The sequence below is a fragment of the Talaromyces rugulosus genome, chromosome II, assembly GCF_013368755.1.
Source record: "Talaromyces rugulosus chromosome II, complete sequence".
NCBI lineage: Eukaryota > Fungi > Ascomycota > Eurotiomycetes > Eurotiales > Trichocomaceae > Talaromyces > Talaromyces rugulosus.
In genome coordinates this window covers 666683-686830 of record NC_049562.1, presented here as the reverse complement: position 1 = coordinate 686830, position 20148 = coordinate 666683, and the positions used below count along the sequence as shown (strand labels likewise).

At 49.0% G+C, this 20148-nt stretch overlaps 8 protein-coding genes and 2 non-coding genes across 10 annotated transcripts; 5 read left to right on the top strand and 5 right to left on the bottom strand.

Moving 5' to 3' along the window:
• Positions 1-61: 61 nt before the first annotated feature.
• On the bottom strand, positions 62-1185 carry TRUGW13939_02693 (uncharacterized protein; the record flags this gene model as incomplete). The annotated part of the gene is made up of 4 exons (XM_035485882.1): positions 62-803; positions 861-930; positions 981-1035; positions 1117-1185. The coding sequence occupies 4 exons, from the start codon at positions 1183-1185 to the stop codon at positions 62-64; spliced, it is 936 nt and encodes a 311-aa protein (XP_035341775.1).
• An 842-nt stretch (positions 1186-2027) lies between these two features.
• TRUGW13939_02692 (uncharacterized protein) lies at positions 2028-4347 on the bottom strand (the record flags this gene model as incomplete). Its single annotated transcript, XM_035485881.1, has 2 exons — positions 2028-3226; positions 3279-4347. 2 exons carry the CDS (start codon positions 4345-4347, stop codon positions 2028-2030), a joined length of 2268 nt encoding a protein of 755 aa, XP_035341774.1.
• A 3600-nt stretch (positions 4348-7947) lies between these two features.
• Positions 7948-9174, top strand: TRUGW13939_02691 (uncharacterized protein; the record flags this gene model as incomplete). Its single annotated transcript, XM_035485880.1, has 1 exon — positions 7948-9174. One exon carries the CDS (start codon positions 7948-7950, stop codon positions 9172-9174), a length of 1227 nt encoding a protein of 408 aa, XP_035341773.1.
• A 160-nt stretch (positions 9175-9334) lies between these two features.
• On the bottom strand, positions 9335-9781 carry TRUGW13939_02690 (uncharacterized protein; the record flags this gene model as incomplete). The annotated part of the gene is made up of 4 exons (XM_035485879.1): positions 9335-9386; positions 9478-9490; positions 9544-9687; positions 9736-9781. 4 exons carry the CDS (start codon positions 9779-9781, stop codon positions 9335-9337), a joined length of 255 nt encoding a protein of 84 aa, XP_035341772.1.
• Positions 9782-10079: 298 nt separating this feature from the next.
• Positions 10080-11294, top strand: TRUGW13939_02689 (uncharacterized protein; the record flags this gene model as incomplete). The annotated part of the gene is made up of 5 exons (XM_035485878.1): positions 10080-10478; positions 10530-10538; positions 10594-10605; positions 10671-10859; positions 10935-11294. 5 exons carry the CDS (start codon positions 10080-10082, stop codon positions 11292-11294), a joined length of 969 nt encoding a protein of 322 aa, XP_035341771.1.
• A 154-nt stretch (positions 11295-11448) lies between these two features.
• On the bottom strand, positions 11449-12192 carry TRUGW13939_02688 (uncharacterized protein; the record flags this gene model as incomplete). Its single annotated transcript, XM_035485877.1, has 1 exon — positions 11449-12192. The coding sequence occupies one exon, from the start codon at positions 12190-12192 to the stop codon at positions 11449-11451; it is 744 nt and encodes a 247-aa protein (XP_035341770.1).
• Positions 12193-12832: 640 nt separating this feature from the next.
• On the top strand, positions 12833-12946 carry TRUGW13939_02687. The gene has a single exon. It is a non-coding gene; the product is annotated as a tRNA-Asn (tRNA).
• A 95-nt stretch (positions 12947-13041) lies between these two features.
• Positions 13042-13150, top strand: TRUGW13939_02686. The gene has a single exon. It is a non-coding gene; the product is annotated as a tRNA-Asn (tRNA).
• Positions 13151-15956: 2806 nt separating this feature from the next.
• Positions 15957-18974, top strand: TRUGW13939_02685 (uncharacterized protein; the record flags this gene model as incomplete). Its single annotated transcript, XM_035485876.1, has 1 exon — positions 15957-18974. The coding sequence occupies one exon, from the start codon at positions 15957-15959 to the stop codon at positions 18972-18974; it is 3018 nt and encodes a 1005-aa protein (XP_035341769.1).
• Positions 18975-19368: 394 nt separating this feature from the next.
• On the bottom strand, positions 19369-19968 carry TRUGW13939_02684 (uncharacterized protein; the record flags this gene model as incomplete). The annotated part of the gene is made up of 1 exon (XM_035485875.1): positions 19369-19968. The coding sequence occupies one exon, from the start codon at positions 19966-19968 to the stop codon at positions 19369-19371; it is 600 nt and encodes a 199-aa protein (XP_035341768.1).
• Positions 19969-20148: the final 180 nt, after the last annotated feature.

Here is a 20148-nt window from a genome sequence, read left to right as displayed (position 1 = left end):
TGACATAGATATCCTTGTGTGTACGATATGTACGTAGATGTATAATACCAAAAAAAACTTCTCAAGCAATCTTCCCATTCAACCACTCCACCACATCCGCCGTAAACTGCTCGGCGACGCCATTACTATCGTTGGTCAACTTGTGATAACCGCCATCATACTCGTTGAATGTCTTATCCTTGACCTGCACCGCCTCCACCAACCTCTTGGTCGCATCAAACCACGTTATCCTATCACTCGTCCCATGCGCGACCAACAGCGGCGGCACCCCATCCGCAGCAGTATTGATAACATTGGCATCCTTGTGCAAGCCATCCAGCCACGCACCACGCTCCAACATGCCCGCCAACGCCTCAAACGTGCCCGTCTTGTGGCACAACAGCCCATCCTTCCGAATCGCCTCAACCACCGCATCATCGCGCGACACCCACATCGGATCGATATCCTGCACCATCGTCCATTTTGGCACCAGTTTCGCCGCGAGTTTGCCCGCATACTCGATGATCTTGAGTGGTTGCGTGGTTGGATGAATCGCAACGAGCGGTGCAATCGACACCACGCCGGCCAGTTTGAATTCCCTTGTTGTGGCAGCATTACGATGGTAAGGCGACTCTGGGTTGAGCGCGTAGTACAGCGAATTCATACCGCCCATGCTGTGTCCCATCAGGAACAGTGGGATCGAGCCCTGTTGCGTGAATGGCACCAGGGACTGTAGGAAGAAGTGCAGGTCGGCCATGACGACGTCTGTGGTGCCGTAGTCACCGCGCAGTTTGCGGTTTGAGGCGGAAGACTGGCCCCATCCTCTGTTGAAATTAGCATTTATATTTTATACTTATATATAAAGAAAAGAAAAAACTCACCGCTGGTCGAGCGAGTGCACCTCGAATCCAGACGAGGCCAGATTGGGGAAAAACTGGTACCAGGAATTGGCTACAATCGTCAGCTTCGACATTTCACATGCAAATTGTTAAAACACTTACAGTGATCGCTGAACCCATGATAAAACGCAATAATGGCCTTTGGAGTCCCCTCGGGCTGTTTCTCGTCAGCTTCAAGTAACAAAACAAAACTCAAAAAGTGGCAAGAAATTCAAAAACCGGATCTGGTCGAACCAACCTTCCACGTCTTAGTATAGAGCTTCGTCCCGTCAGGCAAGACCAGGGAACCTTCTTGGTCGGTAGCCATGTTAACTGTCTGCATAATACTGTCAGTCGGCATACTCTCAAGACACAGAGGATGGAGAGCATACTTTATACCTTTTTGTTTCTTGTTGCTTATTGCTTACTGGGATGGAGGTTGACGAGGAACCGCGTTGGATGACACCGATCGAGGTCGCACGTCCCGGGGTTCGGCTCGGCGTCGGTATTGGCTAAGAATAGCATGTGGGACTCGTCCAGCATCCATGTATATACAGAGTACATGTATGTACCGCACTACGACTACGTCTAATTATTGAACTGGATATTAATGTTATTAAACAACGTCAATTCAAACCAACCCAAGCTAATAATGTTATTTGGCACGAATAGAATAATTGAAAAAGCAAAGAAAGAAAAAAACAAGGCAAGCAAATCTTCTGCCTCCCCCAAACACCACGTTCAACAACCGTCTTTTCTTAAAATAAAGGAAAAAACGACAGGTCCAGAAGTTCAAATACACACACACATACACTCCACCAACTAGAAAACTGAAAAATGATGCACGTTGTGAGGGTTTAACGGTAAAGAGAGTCGTGTGCCACGCCGTTGAACTCGATACTTTCCAAGAGTAAAAAAGGGAGAGAAAGGAGAGAAAAAAAGTCAAAGTCAAATGCGTGCAGACGGTAAGAAAACTAACAAGTTCATAGCCCAACAACAAATAGAAAAAAACAAACACACAACAGAATTACCCGCAAACAGAATGGAAGAAAAGATTCCGAGATAGCATAAGGAAAACCCGGTCTTCAAAAAAACAAGAGACAAAACAACAACAAAAAAAGCAACACCAGCCTCGTTATATGTAACATGCATGCTCCGAATCCGTCATATTCACTTGTCCCGTTGAGGTCCAAAATCCGCTTCCACAACCTTGCCCTTCTTTCCCTTGACTGAAAATTCGGCCAACATTGCAAGATGATCACTAGGGAAATGATAATTGGGGAATCCAGGCACCCTCTTGAGATATTCTCGGTCCACTTCGCCCAGCAAGCCCGTCACATGCAGTGTTGTAGACGAAAACCAAATATAGTCCAGAATCGATGTGAAATCAGGCGTATAATTCGTAAACGACAGCTCCCCAATCGCGTTGTACGCGGACTTGAGCTTGAATGGGTGCGTCATTCCGACGCGGCTGAGATTACCGTACAGCCGTTGCTGGAGGTCAGGGTGCGATTCGATCAGCTTGCCATGCGAGAGCAAATTGTATGCCGCTTCGCCAGGAGCCGAGTTGAAGTCACCACAGATCAAGACCGGAATTTGGTCTCCAGAGGAATATTCCATAGACGGAGCTGGCTCCACGGGCGTCGTGCTATCCTGAGCACCACCGCTTTCAGCTTCTGAGAATCGGAACGCTGTCTTGTCCGTGCAGGCCGGGAATTTGGCATATTCGTCCGCGAGCTTGGTGATTTCCTCCATCATGATTGCCGTTTGGATCAGCTTGACGTCCTTGAAAGCCGGGTCCCAGTAGAGATGGCAGTTGGCAACAATCAGTCGAGTCCCGGTCATGCGGTTTTCCAAAAACACAACAACGGCAATGTGATCTTTCTGCCAAAGACGATTGTAGATGTCGTCTTGGCCCTTGGCATCCGGCCGTCGCACGGCTGTCTGACCAAAATTGATCACTTGCTTATCCAACAGGATATATTTGCTGGTCTTGAAGAATGTCGCACAACCATCAATCGTCTTGGCTTCTTCCTCATGCATGCCCATCGCACGACCACGTGGCCAGAAAACGCCCTTGTAGTCGTTGTAGGCAAGCTGCTCCCGGAAAAAGTCGTTGTAGTTCCCACCGTCAATCTCTTGGAGACAGGCAATATCTGCGTCATGGCCTCGGATCTCGCTCAGAATCATGTCTCGCCGGAACTCCCACGTCAAAGCACGAGATGGAACGTAGCCATAGTGTGACGGTGACGCCGATTGGTCGCACAAGATATTATACGACAGGACAGTGATTCTGTCTGTCGGCGAGTGTGCCGATTTAGACGTCTCATCTAGAACGATCCAATCTCGATCAGAGGGCGGAAGGTGTACTAGCATTAAGTTAGCAAATGCTTTGTATCTGGATTATAAATCTCCACTGACCAGTCATTTCTTCCAAAAGATATTTGATCAAGGCTTTGGTGCCGTGAGTCTTAATCTGAGACGATAGGGCCTCGTTCAACGGATTACCATATATGCCAAGCATTTCTAAGCGATAAAGATAGCCCATTTCAAAGGGCAGGATTTGGATGTGGTTGTCAAAAGCATAAAGAGTGCGCAGGTTGGTAAGCATGCCGATTTCCGCAGGCAGTTCGGTAAGGTCATTGCCCGAAAGATCCAAGTGGGTAAGGCTCCGAAGCTGGCCGATCGAAGATGGAAGAGACTTGAGCTTGTTGTTGCTCAAGTACAGCTTGCTAAGGAAACGATAATTGAACAGCGCAGTTGATATAGCTCGCAGTCCTTGGCTAGTAAAGTCCAGAGACGTCCAACCCTGTCGCTTACTGTCCTTTGACACCGCCGCACTGGGGCGGTTGTCACCGGCATTGTCTGTACCATCGGTCTGGCTGGGAGCCAGTTGGATCCCTTTGGTCTGTTGTGCAATCGTTCGGGCGTAGTAGTGGGGGGACGTTGCTTGTCTGGCCTCGGCGGCGAGCTGTAGCTGCTGTTGCCAATGCTCATTCATAGACTCGTCAATATCATCTTCCACATGGGCCGGCGTACCATTCTGCATGTGGCTCGGAGTGAAGTGGGGAGTAGTGCTTGCCAAAGCACCGGCGGTATAACTGGGCTGATGGGTTAGCTGGTGAGAAGCTTGATTATGGTGGGCATGATGCGGTTGCGGGTGGTGAGGATGGTGGGTTTGGTGCTGGAATTTCGGCATTTGCATAGCGAACCCTCGATGGGCCTGAGAACCGTTCATCATGGCCGCATGCTGGCCCTGATGTCCTTGGGTATACATGTTATTGTAACTTAGGGCGGCGGCACCGAGAGCGGGAGGCGGGGATCGAGACGGCGGTAAGGGATTGTTGTTGTTGTTGTGTTTCACTCTGCTGGGTGAGCTGGAATGGTTTCGGAGAAAAGCTTGTTGTAGATGTGTGTTTTGAAAAGACGGCGTTTGGAAGAGAAACTGCCCGGCACCAGGCTGTTGGGACCTATAGAGACCATCTGCCATTTAACGTGGCAGACGAGTCCGGGAAGGGTGCCCTTGAGGAGGAAGCTCCGTGAGAACTCGATTCCTCACACAGGGTGGTGGTGAATCCAAAGAGCACTGGGTAACAGTAGAAATAAGAAATCGGGCTCGTTCTCTCCTTCTCTTCCACATGGGGTCCTAAGGCGGAACCTCCCTTCACACGGATAAATCGATAATCAGGCGGGCAATTCTAAGCTTTTTCCCATCCGGGGGAGGGAGGGCAACTGCGGCGAGGGGGTTTCGAGTATCGGATATGGTTTTTGTGTCTTTTGCACCGAAGCGGAAATTCGACGTATGAGATAGAGAGCCCGGTGGCTTGTCGCGATAGCCGAGTCAAAAGGCTAGCTGGAGATGGCTGGACGGGCGGGCGAGAGCACAGCTGGCTGGGGAAAAAACAAGGGCTCCAGGTGAAAAGGTACCGGAGAACAAGTCAGCAGTAGCAGGTTGAGTTGAGAGCGGTCACAATGGGCCCGGGTGGCAGATATTATTATTCGAGCAGCGGGTTTTCCTCCGAACAACGATCAGCCAGCTTGGTCGAGGTTGACGCTCTTGGTTTGCATCGAAAGCGGCAGACAATCGCGTCACGTGAGGGAACCGCCGGGTTCCGGGCGCTGATTGGCCGGGCGAAGCGGCGCCAAGACTTCCGCCACAGGCAGGGCTCATATTGCATTATTATTATATTTAATAATAACAATAATAATGTTATTAAATTAAATATGTTTTTGGGAGTTTTGGTTGCTGCTGTATGTGACTCAATTGTGTGGGATGGTTCCATGGCTGAAATGAGAATATGTGACGGTATCCATAGAATCAATTTGATATCAATGAACCTGTGTCTTTCTTAACCCTAACAAAGGGATCTTTTTTTTTTACATATACGTACTTTTAAAGGCATGTGGTTTCATCATTGAACAATTAGTATACCGAATAGTATCGACATCGAATCTATATTTAGTATAGAGTATACATCGTATCCTCAACAAAAACCCATCACTCACATATGCACATGCAAATCCCAACCCCAGCAGTTCTTCAGCAACAACGATGAGTCAATGACATCTACCAAGCCCAAACTAAAATATACGTATCGATTTAAGCCAATCACGTGCAACGCGGGACCGTGCGTGGTAGATTAGTACTACGTACTAGATAAATCGGTACGCCAACCACCCGCCGAGTGACGCGATCTAGATTCGCGCTGTATTGATCAGTATTGACCCGACCCAACACACACATACTTTAACTACCGGGACGGTCATTGGTGATGACATGTCAGCCAAAAAAAAACCTTCTGGGGTGGGTGGTGAGGAAGATGTTATCATCAAGGTTTGGGGGCTTCTTGTCATCACGAGGTCGAATTTAGCCACCTAGACACACTCGATTTGCTCGCAAAGTTACTCTAAAAATGGGGGAAACCAACGACTTTGTCTTATAGCCATCAGAATGTCGTCTGGTCATGCATAATTGATGCAATGTTGAGTGCTGATGTTCTCGCAATTCTCGCCCCCCGTGTTGAAGCAACCGACCTTCCTTTTCTAGAACCCGTCCCCCGTGTCTAAATTGTCATCGGGGTAGATCCGGAAATAGCAGAGCACTGGTAAATTACCATCGTTCAATCCGCAGGAGCCAGAGATATACCCCATTAATACGTAGTGGTGCGTTGGCTGGATCGCCTGATGCAAGCGTATCTGGGTTATGCGATAACGCGACCAACACATCGCTAAATTGGCGGCCGGATGCAACGTTCCTGCAGGTGTTGGGACTTCTGGAAGCTTTAGAATAATATGTATAAGTATGTAAATTATTCTATCGAAATTATAATAGTAGTATGTAATCATGAAACGAAAGGGATATCTGGAAAAGGAAAGGAAAACAAGGCTCGTGCTTGATAGGCCGAGCATGTCAGTGCCAGATGGCGATCTGAAACAAGCCAACGTTTAAAGCTCAAACGACGAAAACATTTAAAACTATATTATTCGAATAGTCCCAAGTGCTAACTAACCATGCCTGGACGGTCGTTCCGAGTTTTCGCAATACAATTACTAATAAATGCCGAAGAATCGGAATAATTTTTAAAATTTAAACCGAGATCAATTGTGCCAGTTTCTGAAACACGCCATACTCCCATACAGTTAATACTATTAAACATCACAACAGTGATGCATGTACATGTAGCACTCCAGATGTTACGGCGTGAATAACAACAGTAACATCATCGACGTCATGCGACATTAATATCTAGCATACTATTACTCCGTACGACAATCCTCCTGCGCCATAAAACCTACACTACGCGCTTCCACAGTTCCGCAGCCTTCTAGACTGCCGATGCCTGCAATAATACTAGAGCGCTATAACACGGTAGTAAAAGCAAGTCCGGCGTCCGGCGTCCGCCTCGCCTCGTGGCCCAGGCCCCAAGACCAACCAGCCGGGATTTTACGTGTAGAAGAAAGAGAGAGAAAAGGACCCAATCACGTAATGATATTCGAGGCTATTGTACTCTATAACACGTGTTCTGTAACATATAACATACAATAGTAGGGAGGTTCTGCACTCCGTAACATGATTGTACCATTCCCCCTCGCCCCGCCTCTTGATTACAATGATTACTAGCATTGGGTACGGCCTCCAGCGACTAGTTTTGCTCCAGCTAATGAGATTGGGGTTAGCAGTTCCGTTTTCGGTCCATGATAAAGGGGGGCGATACGATGACCGATGACCAGTGACCACATTATTGGCAAGTGGAGGGGCTTTTCTGCTTGTTTTTACACCTAAAAGAGGAAGTATACCTTTTAGCCTTTTTCACATTTGGAATAGTACATGTAATAAAAACCAATGGTTCCCAAAAAAACCGGTCCCCGCCGCGGACGAGACTCTTTTTTTAGTCTTAGTCCGTACCCAAAAAGAACACGCCTCGCTCGCACATTTTAGGCTTTAAAGAATGGATCAATGAAAGTGAAAAAAAATCGGGGCTTTTTTTTCCTCTTCCTTTCCTGCTGATAGATAACCAAGGACTGGGCAATAGATTAATAGTTGAGGGACTATTACCACACATATGGGGGCGAGCACGGTCTTATGTTAAATAATACCGCATTCCTTCCCCTTTCCAGGTCTTCCGTCCATTCGAAACAGTATAGTGTTTTTCAATGGTGCCCTTTTTCTCTCTCTTTCTTTTCCTCTTTTTATTGCACTGACGCTGCACTGATGCAGTGCAGTGCCACATGCAACTAAGCACGAATCCTGCCGACATTCCCGCGCAACCGCAATAGTTATATTGCACTTTCGAGCCTAGACCGCGTCTAAGCACCACCACACCCCTGCATATGGGCCGGCGAATCCCAAAAGAGAAAGACCAGAAGAGAACAGGTTTAAGAAAAAACGGGAAAAAAGGGAAGATCTCAGGGGAAAAAAGAAAAAAAAACAAAGAGTTACATTTGCCAATACAAGAATTATCCGACCAAGCCCGTAGCTAGCTGGTCGTGCTAGCTACCTACCCCAGCCTGCTGGGCTGGCTGGCGACCCCACAGTATACATACATTCCTATATATATTGTCGTGCGGCTGCCCGCCGCTCTCGAACACGATGAACTTTCCACCACCACCCATGGCTTCCTCATACGTGCATCCCAATATGACGCCCCTGGGGCCGTACACCTCAGATCCCAGGTTTGCTGCTGCGACGGCGTCCATGGCCTCTCGCACCACCAGCTCGTTCTCCAGCGCCGGCGCCGCCGCCTCGTCTTCGTCGCTGTCGCCACCACCGGACTATGTCGCCCAGCCCTTTACCAGAGTCAACAACCGCACCTACTTTCGCGACCCGGACAACCCATACCCGCTGCCCTGCGACCTCGCTGAGATCCATCGCCAGTCGCTCCGGACCATGACCATGTTGGAAGTCTTTGGCGCCCCGTCCTGTGCGCCGCGGCTCCAAGGGAAGCGTCCGAAACGGGTCCTGGAGTTGGCCTGTGGGTCGGGTCTATGGTCCAGCGCATGCCACAACCATTTCGCGAGCTACGGCGAAAAGGACACTTCTTTCATCGGCCTGGACATCACATCGGTCGCGCCAGATCTACGCAAAATGGGCGTCAATTGGCAGTTTGTGCGACACGATCTCCGCAAGTCCTCGCTCCCGTTTCCATCCGAGCACTTTGACTTTGTCTTCATCAAAGACGCCAGTCTGTGCCAGTCGGCCACCGCCCAGCAGGTCGATCTGCTCAGCGAGCCCTTGCGCGTCCTCAATCGCGGCGGCATCCTCGAGGTCTGGGATTCAGACTATGTCTTTCGCGCGCTTCTACCGAATCCCACGCCACCTCCCCAGCTGGCCGAGAAGGACCACGACCGGGCCCATTCGACTGCGACCTATACCGTCTCATCGGCGACTCCATTCGCGGCGGCACAGAACAAGTATTTGATCGACTATAATTCGTGGGTGGAAAAGGCGTTTGAGAAGCGGAAGCTCACGGCCATGCCTTGTGCCACCATCGGTCTATCGTTTACTGCAGAGGCCGATGCCTTCACCAACATGGGAGGCCGTCGCATCGCCATCCCGCTCGGAGGAGATGTGCGATGGGAAAATACCACCAAGCAGATGAAGCTGACTCCCGATCAGCTAGCTTTGCGTCAAACTGCTCTGGTCACCATCATTCAAATGATCGAAGGCATGGAGCCCATTCTGCGGGAAGCGAGCGGAAAGACTCAAAACGAGTGGGATAAGTGGTGGGCTTCCATGACGGCAGATCTACTCCAAAAGAACGGCCTTGCCAACGGCGAGTGTCTTGAAGTAGGCGCCTGGTGGGGGCAAAAGAAGTAATCTTGTACGAATTTTTGTTTTATGTCATGTCCACGGCGGGGAGAAACGATGTAATGGGTTATGCGATGCTCTAACGATACCCTATGGTTTGATTTCACTGGTTGGTTATTTGGATATTGGCGTTTGTGGTTTCGGGCGGCGTTAAAACGGTGCAATGGCGTTATTGGGTTTCGTATCTTTGTTTCAGTGCGCGATATCTTTTCAGATAGTACCTGCAATATTAAATCAGCAGTGCTTATGCGGGATGGTTATCCTGGTAGCGTTTATATTCAATAGAAGCAGTCAGTATTTGCGTATACTTACAGCGCTTCGATTTCTATTATTCGGTCAGCCAATGAATGACCCATCAATTGCAATCGATTCTCTCACCTTTCTTAACGAATTCGGCCCTTTTGATCCCCTCCTCAATCTCCTTGTCATCGCTAAGGTGTGCTTTGGACAAGAATGCCCGATGCAGCCTCGCCCTAAAGTAATCGTATCCCAGGGGATAGTCGCGACCCATGAACAGTAGCTCTGGATGGTGTCAGATAAGAGAAGAGTCTATTCAGAAGCAAATTGTACCTTTGTAGATGCGAATCACTTGTCTCCGCAGCTCTTGGTTTGCCATGATGTGTGTGGGAAGCTCAGGCGAGCACCAATAGCAATGGGCACTGCTATTATTCCGTCAACTGCAGAAGATTGAATGCGATAGAATGGTCGTGAGAGCTTAATGGGTGAAATTGACCAGTCGGTAGAATCGAGTTCTCATGCGATATGTTTATTATTGTTGTTGAGTCGATGTTGTCAGAGCGAGGACGATCCGAGTCCGTCGGTGGGGAAGGAGCGAGCAGCTTGCGTCTGCCTCGGCATTCAGAGCGAGCCTCCGGCCGCATACACTTAACTACAACCTATCGCACACAGCAACAATGGCTTCCAGGCGCATACTAGAACGCTCTCGATACCACAATTTTAACACCCCATACCGAATCTCTACACAATTGTTTTCCAGTTCCACACCCCGCTGTGATAATGGAGCAGCAGCAGCAGCAGCTTCATCCGCCGCCGCCGCGCCCCAACCAACAACATCCCCAAACACGGTCCCGTCAAAACCACACACTGTCGATCCGCGATGGCTGACGACGATAAAAAGACGCATTGGAAAGTGTTTGATGTTTGGCTTGCAGCCAGCACAGGTGGATGTGGCCGGATCGATCCTGCAGCAAGTCGCAAGAGACTGGCGGGAGTTGATTGCTGGAAGTGAGGGGTTTCTGACGGGGGAGAACAGGAGATCGGTCTTTCGTCATAGTGTTGTCTGGGGAGAAATGGTGAGACTGTTATTTCTTTGCTTTGCTATTTCATTCACTAATGGCTCGTAGGATGTCATGGTAAGGGCCCCGTATAATTGCCGAACCAAGTGAAGCAATCATATATCTATGCTAGGCCCACGATTCGGTATGCTGAACCTTGATAAATACAGGGTAAGGCATTTGTTATTCACGTTTATTGTTTATTGTAAGCCTGATTATGATAATATAGGACATGTCAACAATGTGACCTACCTTCGATACGCCGAGACTGCACGAGTCAACCTCATGCGCAACTACGCAATGCACGTTGATCCCGCACACAAGACAGATTGGCTAAATACAGTAGGCAACAAGGGAACTGGGTTGATTCTTCAAAGTATCAAATTGGACTATAAATTTGTCTGTGCACCCTAAATTCCTCTTTTTTTTTTCCCAACTCTTGTGTCACCCGGCTCTAATCCGAACGCAATCCAGCCTATGACATGGCCAGACAAGATCACGGTTTATCACAGGCTGACCCAAGATCCGTCGGCAACCCTTGCAAAAAGCTTCTTTCAGCAGGAGGTCTTGATCCTGTCCGAGGCCAAACAGCGTCCGGCCGCTCGTTGCCTTGAGCAGAATGCTTTGTATGACTACAAGTTGCTGCGCAAAGCCCCGAGCCCGCCGGAATTCCTTTTGGAGCAGTTCAAGAGAACGTGGGAGCTACAGGAACAGTCTAAGCGAGAATGGCAGCAGCGAATCGCCGATATTGAAGATAGGGTGCGCTCTCTAGAAGTAGAAAGTTGGGATCGGGAGGATGCCGTTGAGATGTTCGGGACGGCGAACAAATCTTAGATTAAATGCCCATATATATACCAAACATGTGAACAGCGACCATTTGACGGACATATAGCGTTAGGTATGGTTACGTTTTAATGACTATATACAAGCTTCGCTGGTTTATCTATCACTTTAAGCGAAGAGGACAACGTTAGCCCAAGTAACTCGCCTAGCTAGATTGGTTCAGTGCCCAAAGTGCAACCTGTTTCGCATGGATTTCCGCGGGCTCGATCAAGGGAATCCCTGCCGGAAGAGACTCTTGCTGAAAGACAAACCCCAGATCGGTGCTCCCCAGTATGATAGCTTGCGCTCCACGATCCACCAGTGCGCGTGCTTCCGAGACAAACATGGCTTTTGTTGACTCTGTCACCGATGCCCGCCCCTTTGCGACTTCTTCAATCATTCCTCTATCCACTTCGCGAATGTGCTCGTCACCCTGTGGGATCAGCACGGAAAATCCATGCTGAGGGCTCTGCAACCGTCCAACGAAAAAGTCCGCGTCTTCGGCGTCTACCATCGTAGCCTTTGGTCCCAGAAGACCTACACGCTTGATGTGCGGATACATTGCCTTGAGATGCGTCGACACGCAATCAGCAATGTGAAGAAGAGGCACGCTGGAGTCGGCGGACAGTTGTTTCGAAACTTTGTGTGCGAGTATGGCACATACAACAACGCCATCAATCCTATGACTCAGCGCATTGATCGGATCTTTGTAGACCGAGGCAAAACTTGCCCAATCTTTGCGCGATGCATATTGGATCATTGTTTCCAGATCTGCATTGTACAGGTATAGTGGAGCAGAGGAACGACCGCCCAGGTGACTGCGCACGACGCTGTTGATGGTGTTGTAATACAGAGCTGTGACATCCGGGGTCATGCCTCCCAGAAGCAAGAGGGTTTTGGGTTTCGTCATCTTTCCGGGGAAGGGACAAGGAAAACCGTTCAAGAAGGTGTTAGTAGGTGGGATCAGGGAGATTTTGCTGTCGTATTTATCATTTGATTGTTAGCATCAATTAATTCTGTTCCTTTCAATAGTTATCATCGACTTCGCGGAGTCCGGACATGTCTCCGGGGGGATCGTAATTTATAAGCACGCTCAGCCCCACCTGTCACGATGAGAGGTTGTTTTCTTATTGTGATATTCAAGGTCAATGGTGAGTTTATCTAGAGGAGCAATTTTCTTGCTATGTGTTTAGTCTGGGTTGGAGCAACTTGTGTGTTGTTAAATATTTGTCTGTTTTTGTTGATGTGTCTAGGTTGGGATGAAACTTTGGATGCATAACTATATATATAGAGCTAGTTCGGGATGGCCGAATTTCATCTCATCAATTGATCACAACTCAATGTTGTTTAATGCGCCCATTTCCGAACCAAAATGACGCCAAACACATGAAAAACAGAGACAGAAGCTGCAAACACCAGTAACATCGCCTTTGTTACAGACAAGACAAAATACTTTGAAGCGCTGAAGCTTGCGAGCGAATGATGTGATTTCGGACAATTAATCCCAATATCCGCCCTATGAGTCAAAAACGCAGCCGAAAAGTCATAACGTCTCCATAGTTTAGAGGTTATAACATCTGACTGTTAAAAATCCTGCTTCCTTTCGAGGAAACAGTAACAGTCTAACTATCAGAAGGTCGGCAGTTCGATCCTGCCTGGGGACGCATATTTTTGCTACCTTTTTCAGCATTTTTCTTTTACTTTTCGCTCAAATACTAGTTAGTTTCTATTATAGGCAAAGTTGGGGCAGCATCGGCAAGTCTCCATAGTTTAGAGGTTTATAACATCTGACTGTTAAAACGCTAACTCCTCCGGGAAATGGCAAGGCAACTATCAGAAGGTCGGCAGTTCGATCCTGCCTGGGGACGCTTCCATCTCTTTTTGCACTCTCGCAAGAGAGTGCATGTTTTTTTCTTTGTTGCATAGGAGCGAGTTTGTTGTCTCTATCGATTTATTATAGAATCCGACCTGTTCTCACCCAGATCTTCCAAACCCACATCAATTGAAATGAATAAATATGGTGGCAGATTTCAACTGCACTGTCCTCCCTCGCATATATTTGCTACTTAGTAATATATGATTATTACACATGGCGTTCAAACCAGATCAATTATAAATATAGCCACAGAGTCGTGCTACAGACGGTCAAGTGACCAAGTGAATATCATTCTTGTTACACCCAAAATTGAGTAGCCAGGTAAGACACCACGAGCGGATTTGAGCAAGCTTTAAATCCGGTTGAATCCAGCACAGTCTTGATGCGGGGTGAGTTGTTCTCCATGTTGTAAATCACCCAGTGTACGAGCCAATTAAAAAGTTATTGCCTAAAAAAAAAAACAAACAGATCAGCCGTTTTTTCCTCTTTTATTTTGAAAATCACAAATCTGGGGACAAATACATGCAGGTTGTTGCATGATCACACCTGTCTAGTTTTACTGTGATTTGTCGCAGACACGGCTCAGCTCTGTTTAGTATTCTGTGCGCTGACGCTGCATCATTGCTGCGACGGCTTTTTACCACTTGGCAACGGAGCAAGCACACCGCGATGGGGAGACATGGGAAACCGTGGTTGGCCTAGACATGCAGACGAGGGGGATCTGCAAACAGTCAATTGAACTGTTGTCAACCCCAGACAAATTTCGTGACGAGGAGTTTTTTTTTTTTTTTTTTTGGAGATTGACAATGACAGAAGATCTAGAGAAAAGCGGTGTGTACTGCGACATTACGCGGATTTATTTTTCAATGCCCTCCCTCGCGTCTTGAAGCCATCGTTGCTCGCGTGTTTAGTAGTATTCTCAAATTTTGAGTTGGAATGTTCAATGCCGGCTGTTGATCGGCACACATCGTAGTACGTACTAACAAAGTCGTAGTGTGACGAAGACTATGAGATGGTGGGGGGCCTTTTTTTTAGGCATGGAATAATTATGCCGATGACAGCCAACTTTTTTTTCCCCTTCTCAGGCTCTCAGCATCACGTGGAGTTAGTTGGGGACGATTGGACGAATTATTTTCCTCTGTATTTTGAGCTAAAAATGGTCCTCTTTTTTTCTTCATCCAATTTTGAACACTCCCCCCCCACTTTGAGATTATACCATACAAATACTACTACTATAAATACTATCAACCAAGCACGAGAGAGAGAGAACCATATTTCTTGGGGAAAGGGACCCATGGAAAAGAAGGTTGAGTGTGGCGAATAAAAGGCCCAAGCTTTGGATTTATTATTATCATCGTCTCGTTCTTTCATCTGGTTCATGATCGGGTTTTTGCAGATCCGCTCTTTACCGTCTTCAGCTAGCTCCAGCCGTAAGTACGGAGGAGTAAAACCGAGAAGCGGTTTCGTTGAAATTTTCGAATTTATCAGCCTCTTTGTCATGTGAAGAATTATACGTAATAATACTACATTAAAAAAAAGAATAAACACTTGCACATAGTATAGAGAGTTACAGAGTATAATAGAATAATATGGAAACATTGCTGACTCTTTTTTTCTGGGGAGTTTTAGCAAATATGGGGCATGAAGAATAGTGCCGAGTATTAATATTCCAGGGTCATACATGTGACGAAGCCGGACTGGTTTCCGCGCCTGTGAGTGAAGCCGCTCGTACCGATTATTACATACGTAATGTACGTACTGGGTGCTATTTCGATCGCAAGCCAAAAGCTTAATATCAATGGCAACTTCTAGAATCGACACAAACAATAGTAAAAACAGCTAATGACTAGCAGTAGCGCTGATTGACCAGCTAAGCGGCAGGCAACCTCTGATTGTGACACGTTTTGTTTCCGCGGCAGACACTAACCCGGAGAATGTGAAACGAGGCGTCGCAGTTGGCTCCCTTGTCATTTGGTGGGTATTACTCTCTATACGGAGTGTGTGTGTGTGTTGTTGTTGTTGTTGTTATTATTATTTTTAGACAGTGCCAGTGTCAGCTGCGCTGACATGCTGTTAAATGTAATAATGCCAGTAAAATACCGTAAATTGCACGTATTTGCAAACCGCCGAGCTGGATCAGCCCCGGCGGGCGATCGACAGCGGTTACCGCATTGGGCGCTAGTGCGTATTGCCATTTCCACATTTGGCCCTTTCGCTCCGGCCAGCGCCAAGGCCAGCCCGGCCCAGCCTAGCAACCCAGGCTCAGCATTACTAGCAAACCCGAAAATCCTCTGTCTCCCGATTGCCTCTTTTCTGCCCTGTCCGATCTGCCAACCACCACCACCACCTCTTCTCCTCCATCCACACCCATCACCTCTCCTCCCCCCCTCCCCCCCCCTCTTGGTCTGTGGCCATTCTCTCTTGTATTATTTTTGCTCTTCCCAATATACCGCCGCGTGGCCTCGCCATCGTCCCCGCCCCTCCCCGCGGCGCCCTGTCGAACTTCTTCCGCACATTCGCTCCCTTGGTTTGTTGGATTTTCTGACCCTTGCCATCGCTTCCAACAGCTAACCTAACGGGCCTCGGCAGATTGGTCGTCTTCGTTTAGTCCGTCCTGATTAGCGCCCTTGCCAATTCAAAACTCGCTCCTTAAACCTCACCCCCTTCCCTCCCCTTCGGCCTCGGATTGCGCGTTCGCCCTTCATCGTCGCCGTGCAAATCAACGCCTGGTCCCAAGTCCTTGGCTTCATCCTGCCAAGCGGACTCGGAACTGGGCCTTTGAACGTCTCTCCTTGTCCATGACACGCTCAGTGGCTGCAGCTAGGAGAGGTCATCAGAACAGCACCCGGAGTGAAAACGGCACCGCGGCCAATGGCAAACGTCTGAACAAGCAAAAGTCTTCTGGAAATTTGAATGGGAATGCTAGCAGTGGCGCCTCATCGAATTCTGTCTCGCAAACCGATCTCCGCCAGTCCTCCGACTCCCCGGCAGTGACCACGGCCAAGGCAGCAAATGGTGCGGCTGATGGATCCAAGACTGACAACGTCGACACCACGTACACCAACGGCACCGGATACAAAGCGAATGGCGAGATGGCATATGGACGCACCAACGGCGTCGTCGGGGGAGACGGCACCCAGTCGAAAATCTCCGTCTGCACCAACAGCAAGCGACAGACTTCGTCTGTAAACCCTTTCACCCTGGCGTCGACCATCCTTAGGTCTTGTCCCATTTACGACACCATCGCCATTCTGATTTTCCTGCTTCAACTCCCTCCGATCGTGCTCACTCTGGTCCAATTCTTGTTCGCCTCTTTGACCTTTATGCCTCCCGGCGGTGGTTCCGGATCTTCTTTCACCTCAAACTTTGATATCTTTCAGGGTCCCGCCGGAACGCCCTCGTTCGGAACGATGATTGCCATGGATGGTTTCTGTCTGTTGCTTTGGGGTCTTTTTATGTGGACCTGGGCTCAAAATTTCGCCCTGGATTTGGCGCATGTGCAAGTCGCCATTACCCTCGGTGGTGGTGGCTCCGGCAAGAATGGAGGTGTCAATACCATGTGTGTGGGAACTGTTCTTTTGTTGCATATAGTACGGAGTAAAGGTGTCCAAGACTTTGTTTTTGGCCACCTGATTGCCGCCAAACTGATCAGCCCGGATATCCTATCTCGGTGGTCTCATTTCCTTCCGCAAGAATTCCGCCGGACGGAGCCGCAATCGTCTCCCAGTTGGCTTCGAAGTCTTCTTGCAATTCATATTCTGGCGCAAGCAGGAACCGCCATGGCCAGACGTTCCATGGCCCGAAATCGCTCGCCTCAACCGTCTCGGTCCGGGAAACGGGTGGATGCCGAAGCATCCGCCGGCTCCCAGACGCAAATAGATTCGGCGTTTGAATCAACAGCAAGTGTGCCCTCTTTACTGGGTACCGACGGCCCCCTGATTGGCCCTTCGGCCCTGAAGGAGAGCAGAGACCGTCTGCACAGCGCTAAAAAACGAAGAAGACAAGCGAACCAGGTGCGAAGCCGGCAGCCCTTTTGGGCCGCTTTGGCCAGTACAAAAGTTACTGTCATGAGAGAGTATGAACATTCTAGGGCCGTTTCCAAGACCACCCGTGGTCTTCCGATGACCGAAGATGACCTCCAAGGAATCACGCTAGATGATGGATTGATTTGGGTTACTAATGTGGACAGCTCGACAATCAAGTTTGCAGCTGGCGATTTTGCAGTCGGAGATGAGGCAACCGCCGCGACCGTTTGTGAAGATGGGCGTTTGGAGAATAACGAAGTGGAACCTTTCTACGTCTGCGTCAATGGAGCGCTCTGGGCTACTGCGAATATCACCAAGGTCTGCGATGGCCCCAAGGGGGCCAGCGCTGTGCAGTGGAGGGGAGAGATCTCTGGTTTAGCCCCGAACTGCGCCTACACCTGTTCTTTTGTACGCAGCGACACCGACGAGGAAATCGGATCCATGAGCGTCAAGACCCCGGCAGCACCCGATGCAGACCAAAGCGCTGTCACGACTATGCCAACCCCGCCTCGTCCGTTCCACCGGCCATCGTCCCCGACAACCACGCTTCGAAACTCAATCATCAACGCGGAATCGAAACTCAATGAAAAGCGATCTCGCTTGAAGAAGGCCAAAAATGACCACAAAATTCTTATTTCTCGCATTAGGAAGGAACTCGACAATTTCAATCACCGGCTAAGCAGCGGCAATGATGAGAACCGACAAAAGCAGCGGTCTTTGCAGCTGGAACGCAACATTCGTCAAACAGAGGAAGCAACGGCGGCGTTGGAGACCCAACTTGATACAATGGAAAGTATCCCCGAGGAAGAAATGGCGGCGTGGACAGCGCAAAAGACCGAGTTTGAACGTGAATTGGAATCGCTGAATACTGCCAAGCAAGAGGTGTTGGAAGCACGTACGACAGTCGCCCGTGACCTCGCTTCTCTTGAATCGGATTTCAATGCAGCCGTACAAAAACGCGAACGTCTCCAAGGCCGCAAGGCTCGTCTCAATGAACAGTATGAACGAATCATCTCCGCCAACGCCCAAGGTCTCAACGAGCGCGAGCGTCGCGCAGCCGAGCAATTTGCCAGAGAACAAGATCAGGCTAAAATCGAGGCCAATTTCAACGAGCAGCTTACTAGCATTAGCCGCGCTATCCAGGATTACCAGTTGCGCACCAACCAATTGTGGCAGCAAGCTTCGGCGATCGAGCAGGCTATCCAGCAACAGCAGCAGCAGATGCTCGTAGAAACGGGACCTTTGACTCCTGAAGGAACTCTGCCTGGCACCCACCTTCTGTCTGAGGAATCGGAAAGTACCAATAATGTCAACAACCTGACCATCACTCCTGCCAACAGTCGGTCGATCTTGGGTGCGGGGTTCTCAACCCTGAGATCCAGTCCTCACCAAAGCGCATCCTCTGCCAACAATGGCATGACATCCCAGACTGCGAGCCCCTTGCAGTCCACGCTTCAGAACCCCGTTGGATACCAGGCTTCTCCGCGTCTCAACGTGGCAAACTACTTGGGAGGACGTGACTTTGGTTACCGTGATCGCTCATCCTCTAACCGTTCAGCGCGGAGCAGTCTGTACGCCGACTACGATTTCGACCTGAACCGATTTCTGCCGGATCCTGTTGAGCGGCGCGACTCGGGCTCCGATGGCAAAGGGTATGCTAGTCCTACCTATGGTGCCATTGGTAGCCACTTCACCCGAGCTGGAAGCCGCGGCAGTGGTGGCAGCAGCGGTGGTAGTGGTAGTGGCAGTGGAAGCGGTAGTCCTCGGTCTACTCGCGCCGAAGGGCTGTAGGTTCTGTTCAAAGTGGTTCTTATCGACTTGTTCATTCTCGGGTTTTCTTCTGCGCTTCACTTCACTTTGCCGTCGTCGTCCGACTCAAGCCGGTTTCGTCTTGTCGATTTGCATAGGGGTATCTGACCGGGTCATTTCCATCCTTGCGATCTTTCTGTCAATTGTTTAGAGATTGTTGGGCATGGAATGGACCGAGCTGCGTGTGAAATAGAATAGATACTTGATTTGGCTAGATACTATATTGGTGGGAGTCGGAGCTGACCCAAAAGAATTCTACCTTTGATGATTCTGTAGCTTTTATACATGTAACATAGTAAACATTTAAACATTTAAAACATGCGTGAAGTGTTATTTATACTATTCAAGATCTAATTTATGTAGTGTACAGTGTCTATCATTCAACCTGCTCGCCCATTTTCCAGAACCGGGTATCAGCATACGTCAAGCAGAAATCATGCCTCTTGTGGTTTTTTGTGTCTATGTCTGTCGATGAACGGGGAGAAGCAGAGAGCACTTTTTCTACCGTGCCCAAGACAATCATATGGTCGTAGACCTGTATCGTCTTGTCCGGAAGATATTGGCACTCGAGGACAAAACTAAAGTCTTCTTCTTTTTCTTCATCTTTTTCCTTCCCTTGTGATGAATGCTGCTGCCGCTTCCTCCTCCTCCTTAACCGTGGCAAAATTTTGTAACAATCCCATTCAAAATCTCCCAACTCCAAATTCTCATTCCCCCTTGCAAAATCCCTGGCCAACCGAGCCGCGGCCGCACCGGGAGCGAGCAAATGCACCAGAAACCGGGATGAGGATTGTAGCGCGAGTAGTGTTTCGGAAGGGTGGTGCACGTTGAATGATATAACGGGTTTTGGGTGTAGAGTCACGGTGTTGAATGAGGATACTGTCATTCCTCGTGGGGTAGAGTTTGGATTTGGATTTGAGGTTGAATCTGCAGAGGTGGTAGTGATGATGGCAACTGGGTGTGGGACACGGCGCATTAAAAGACGAACGTCGCGTGACAGTGATGGTTCTGGTGGAGGGGAGGAGGGTTTTGGAGAGTTATTTAAAATGCTGTTTATTGTTGAAAAGCGTCGTTTTGATTGAGAGCATGATGGTGACGGTGATGATGATGACGATGACGAGGAGGGAGATAATTGTGAATGACCTTGGGCCGGCGA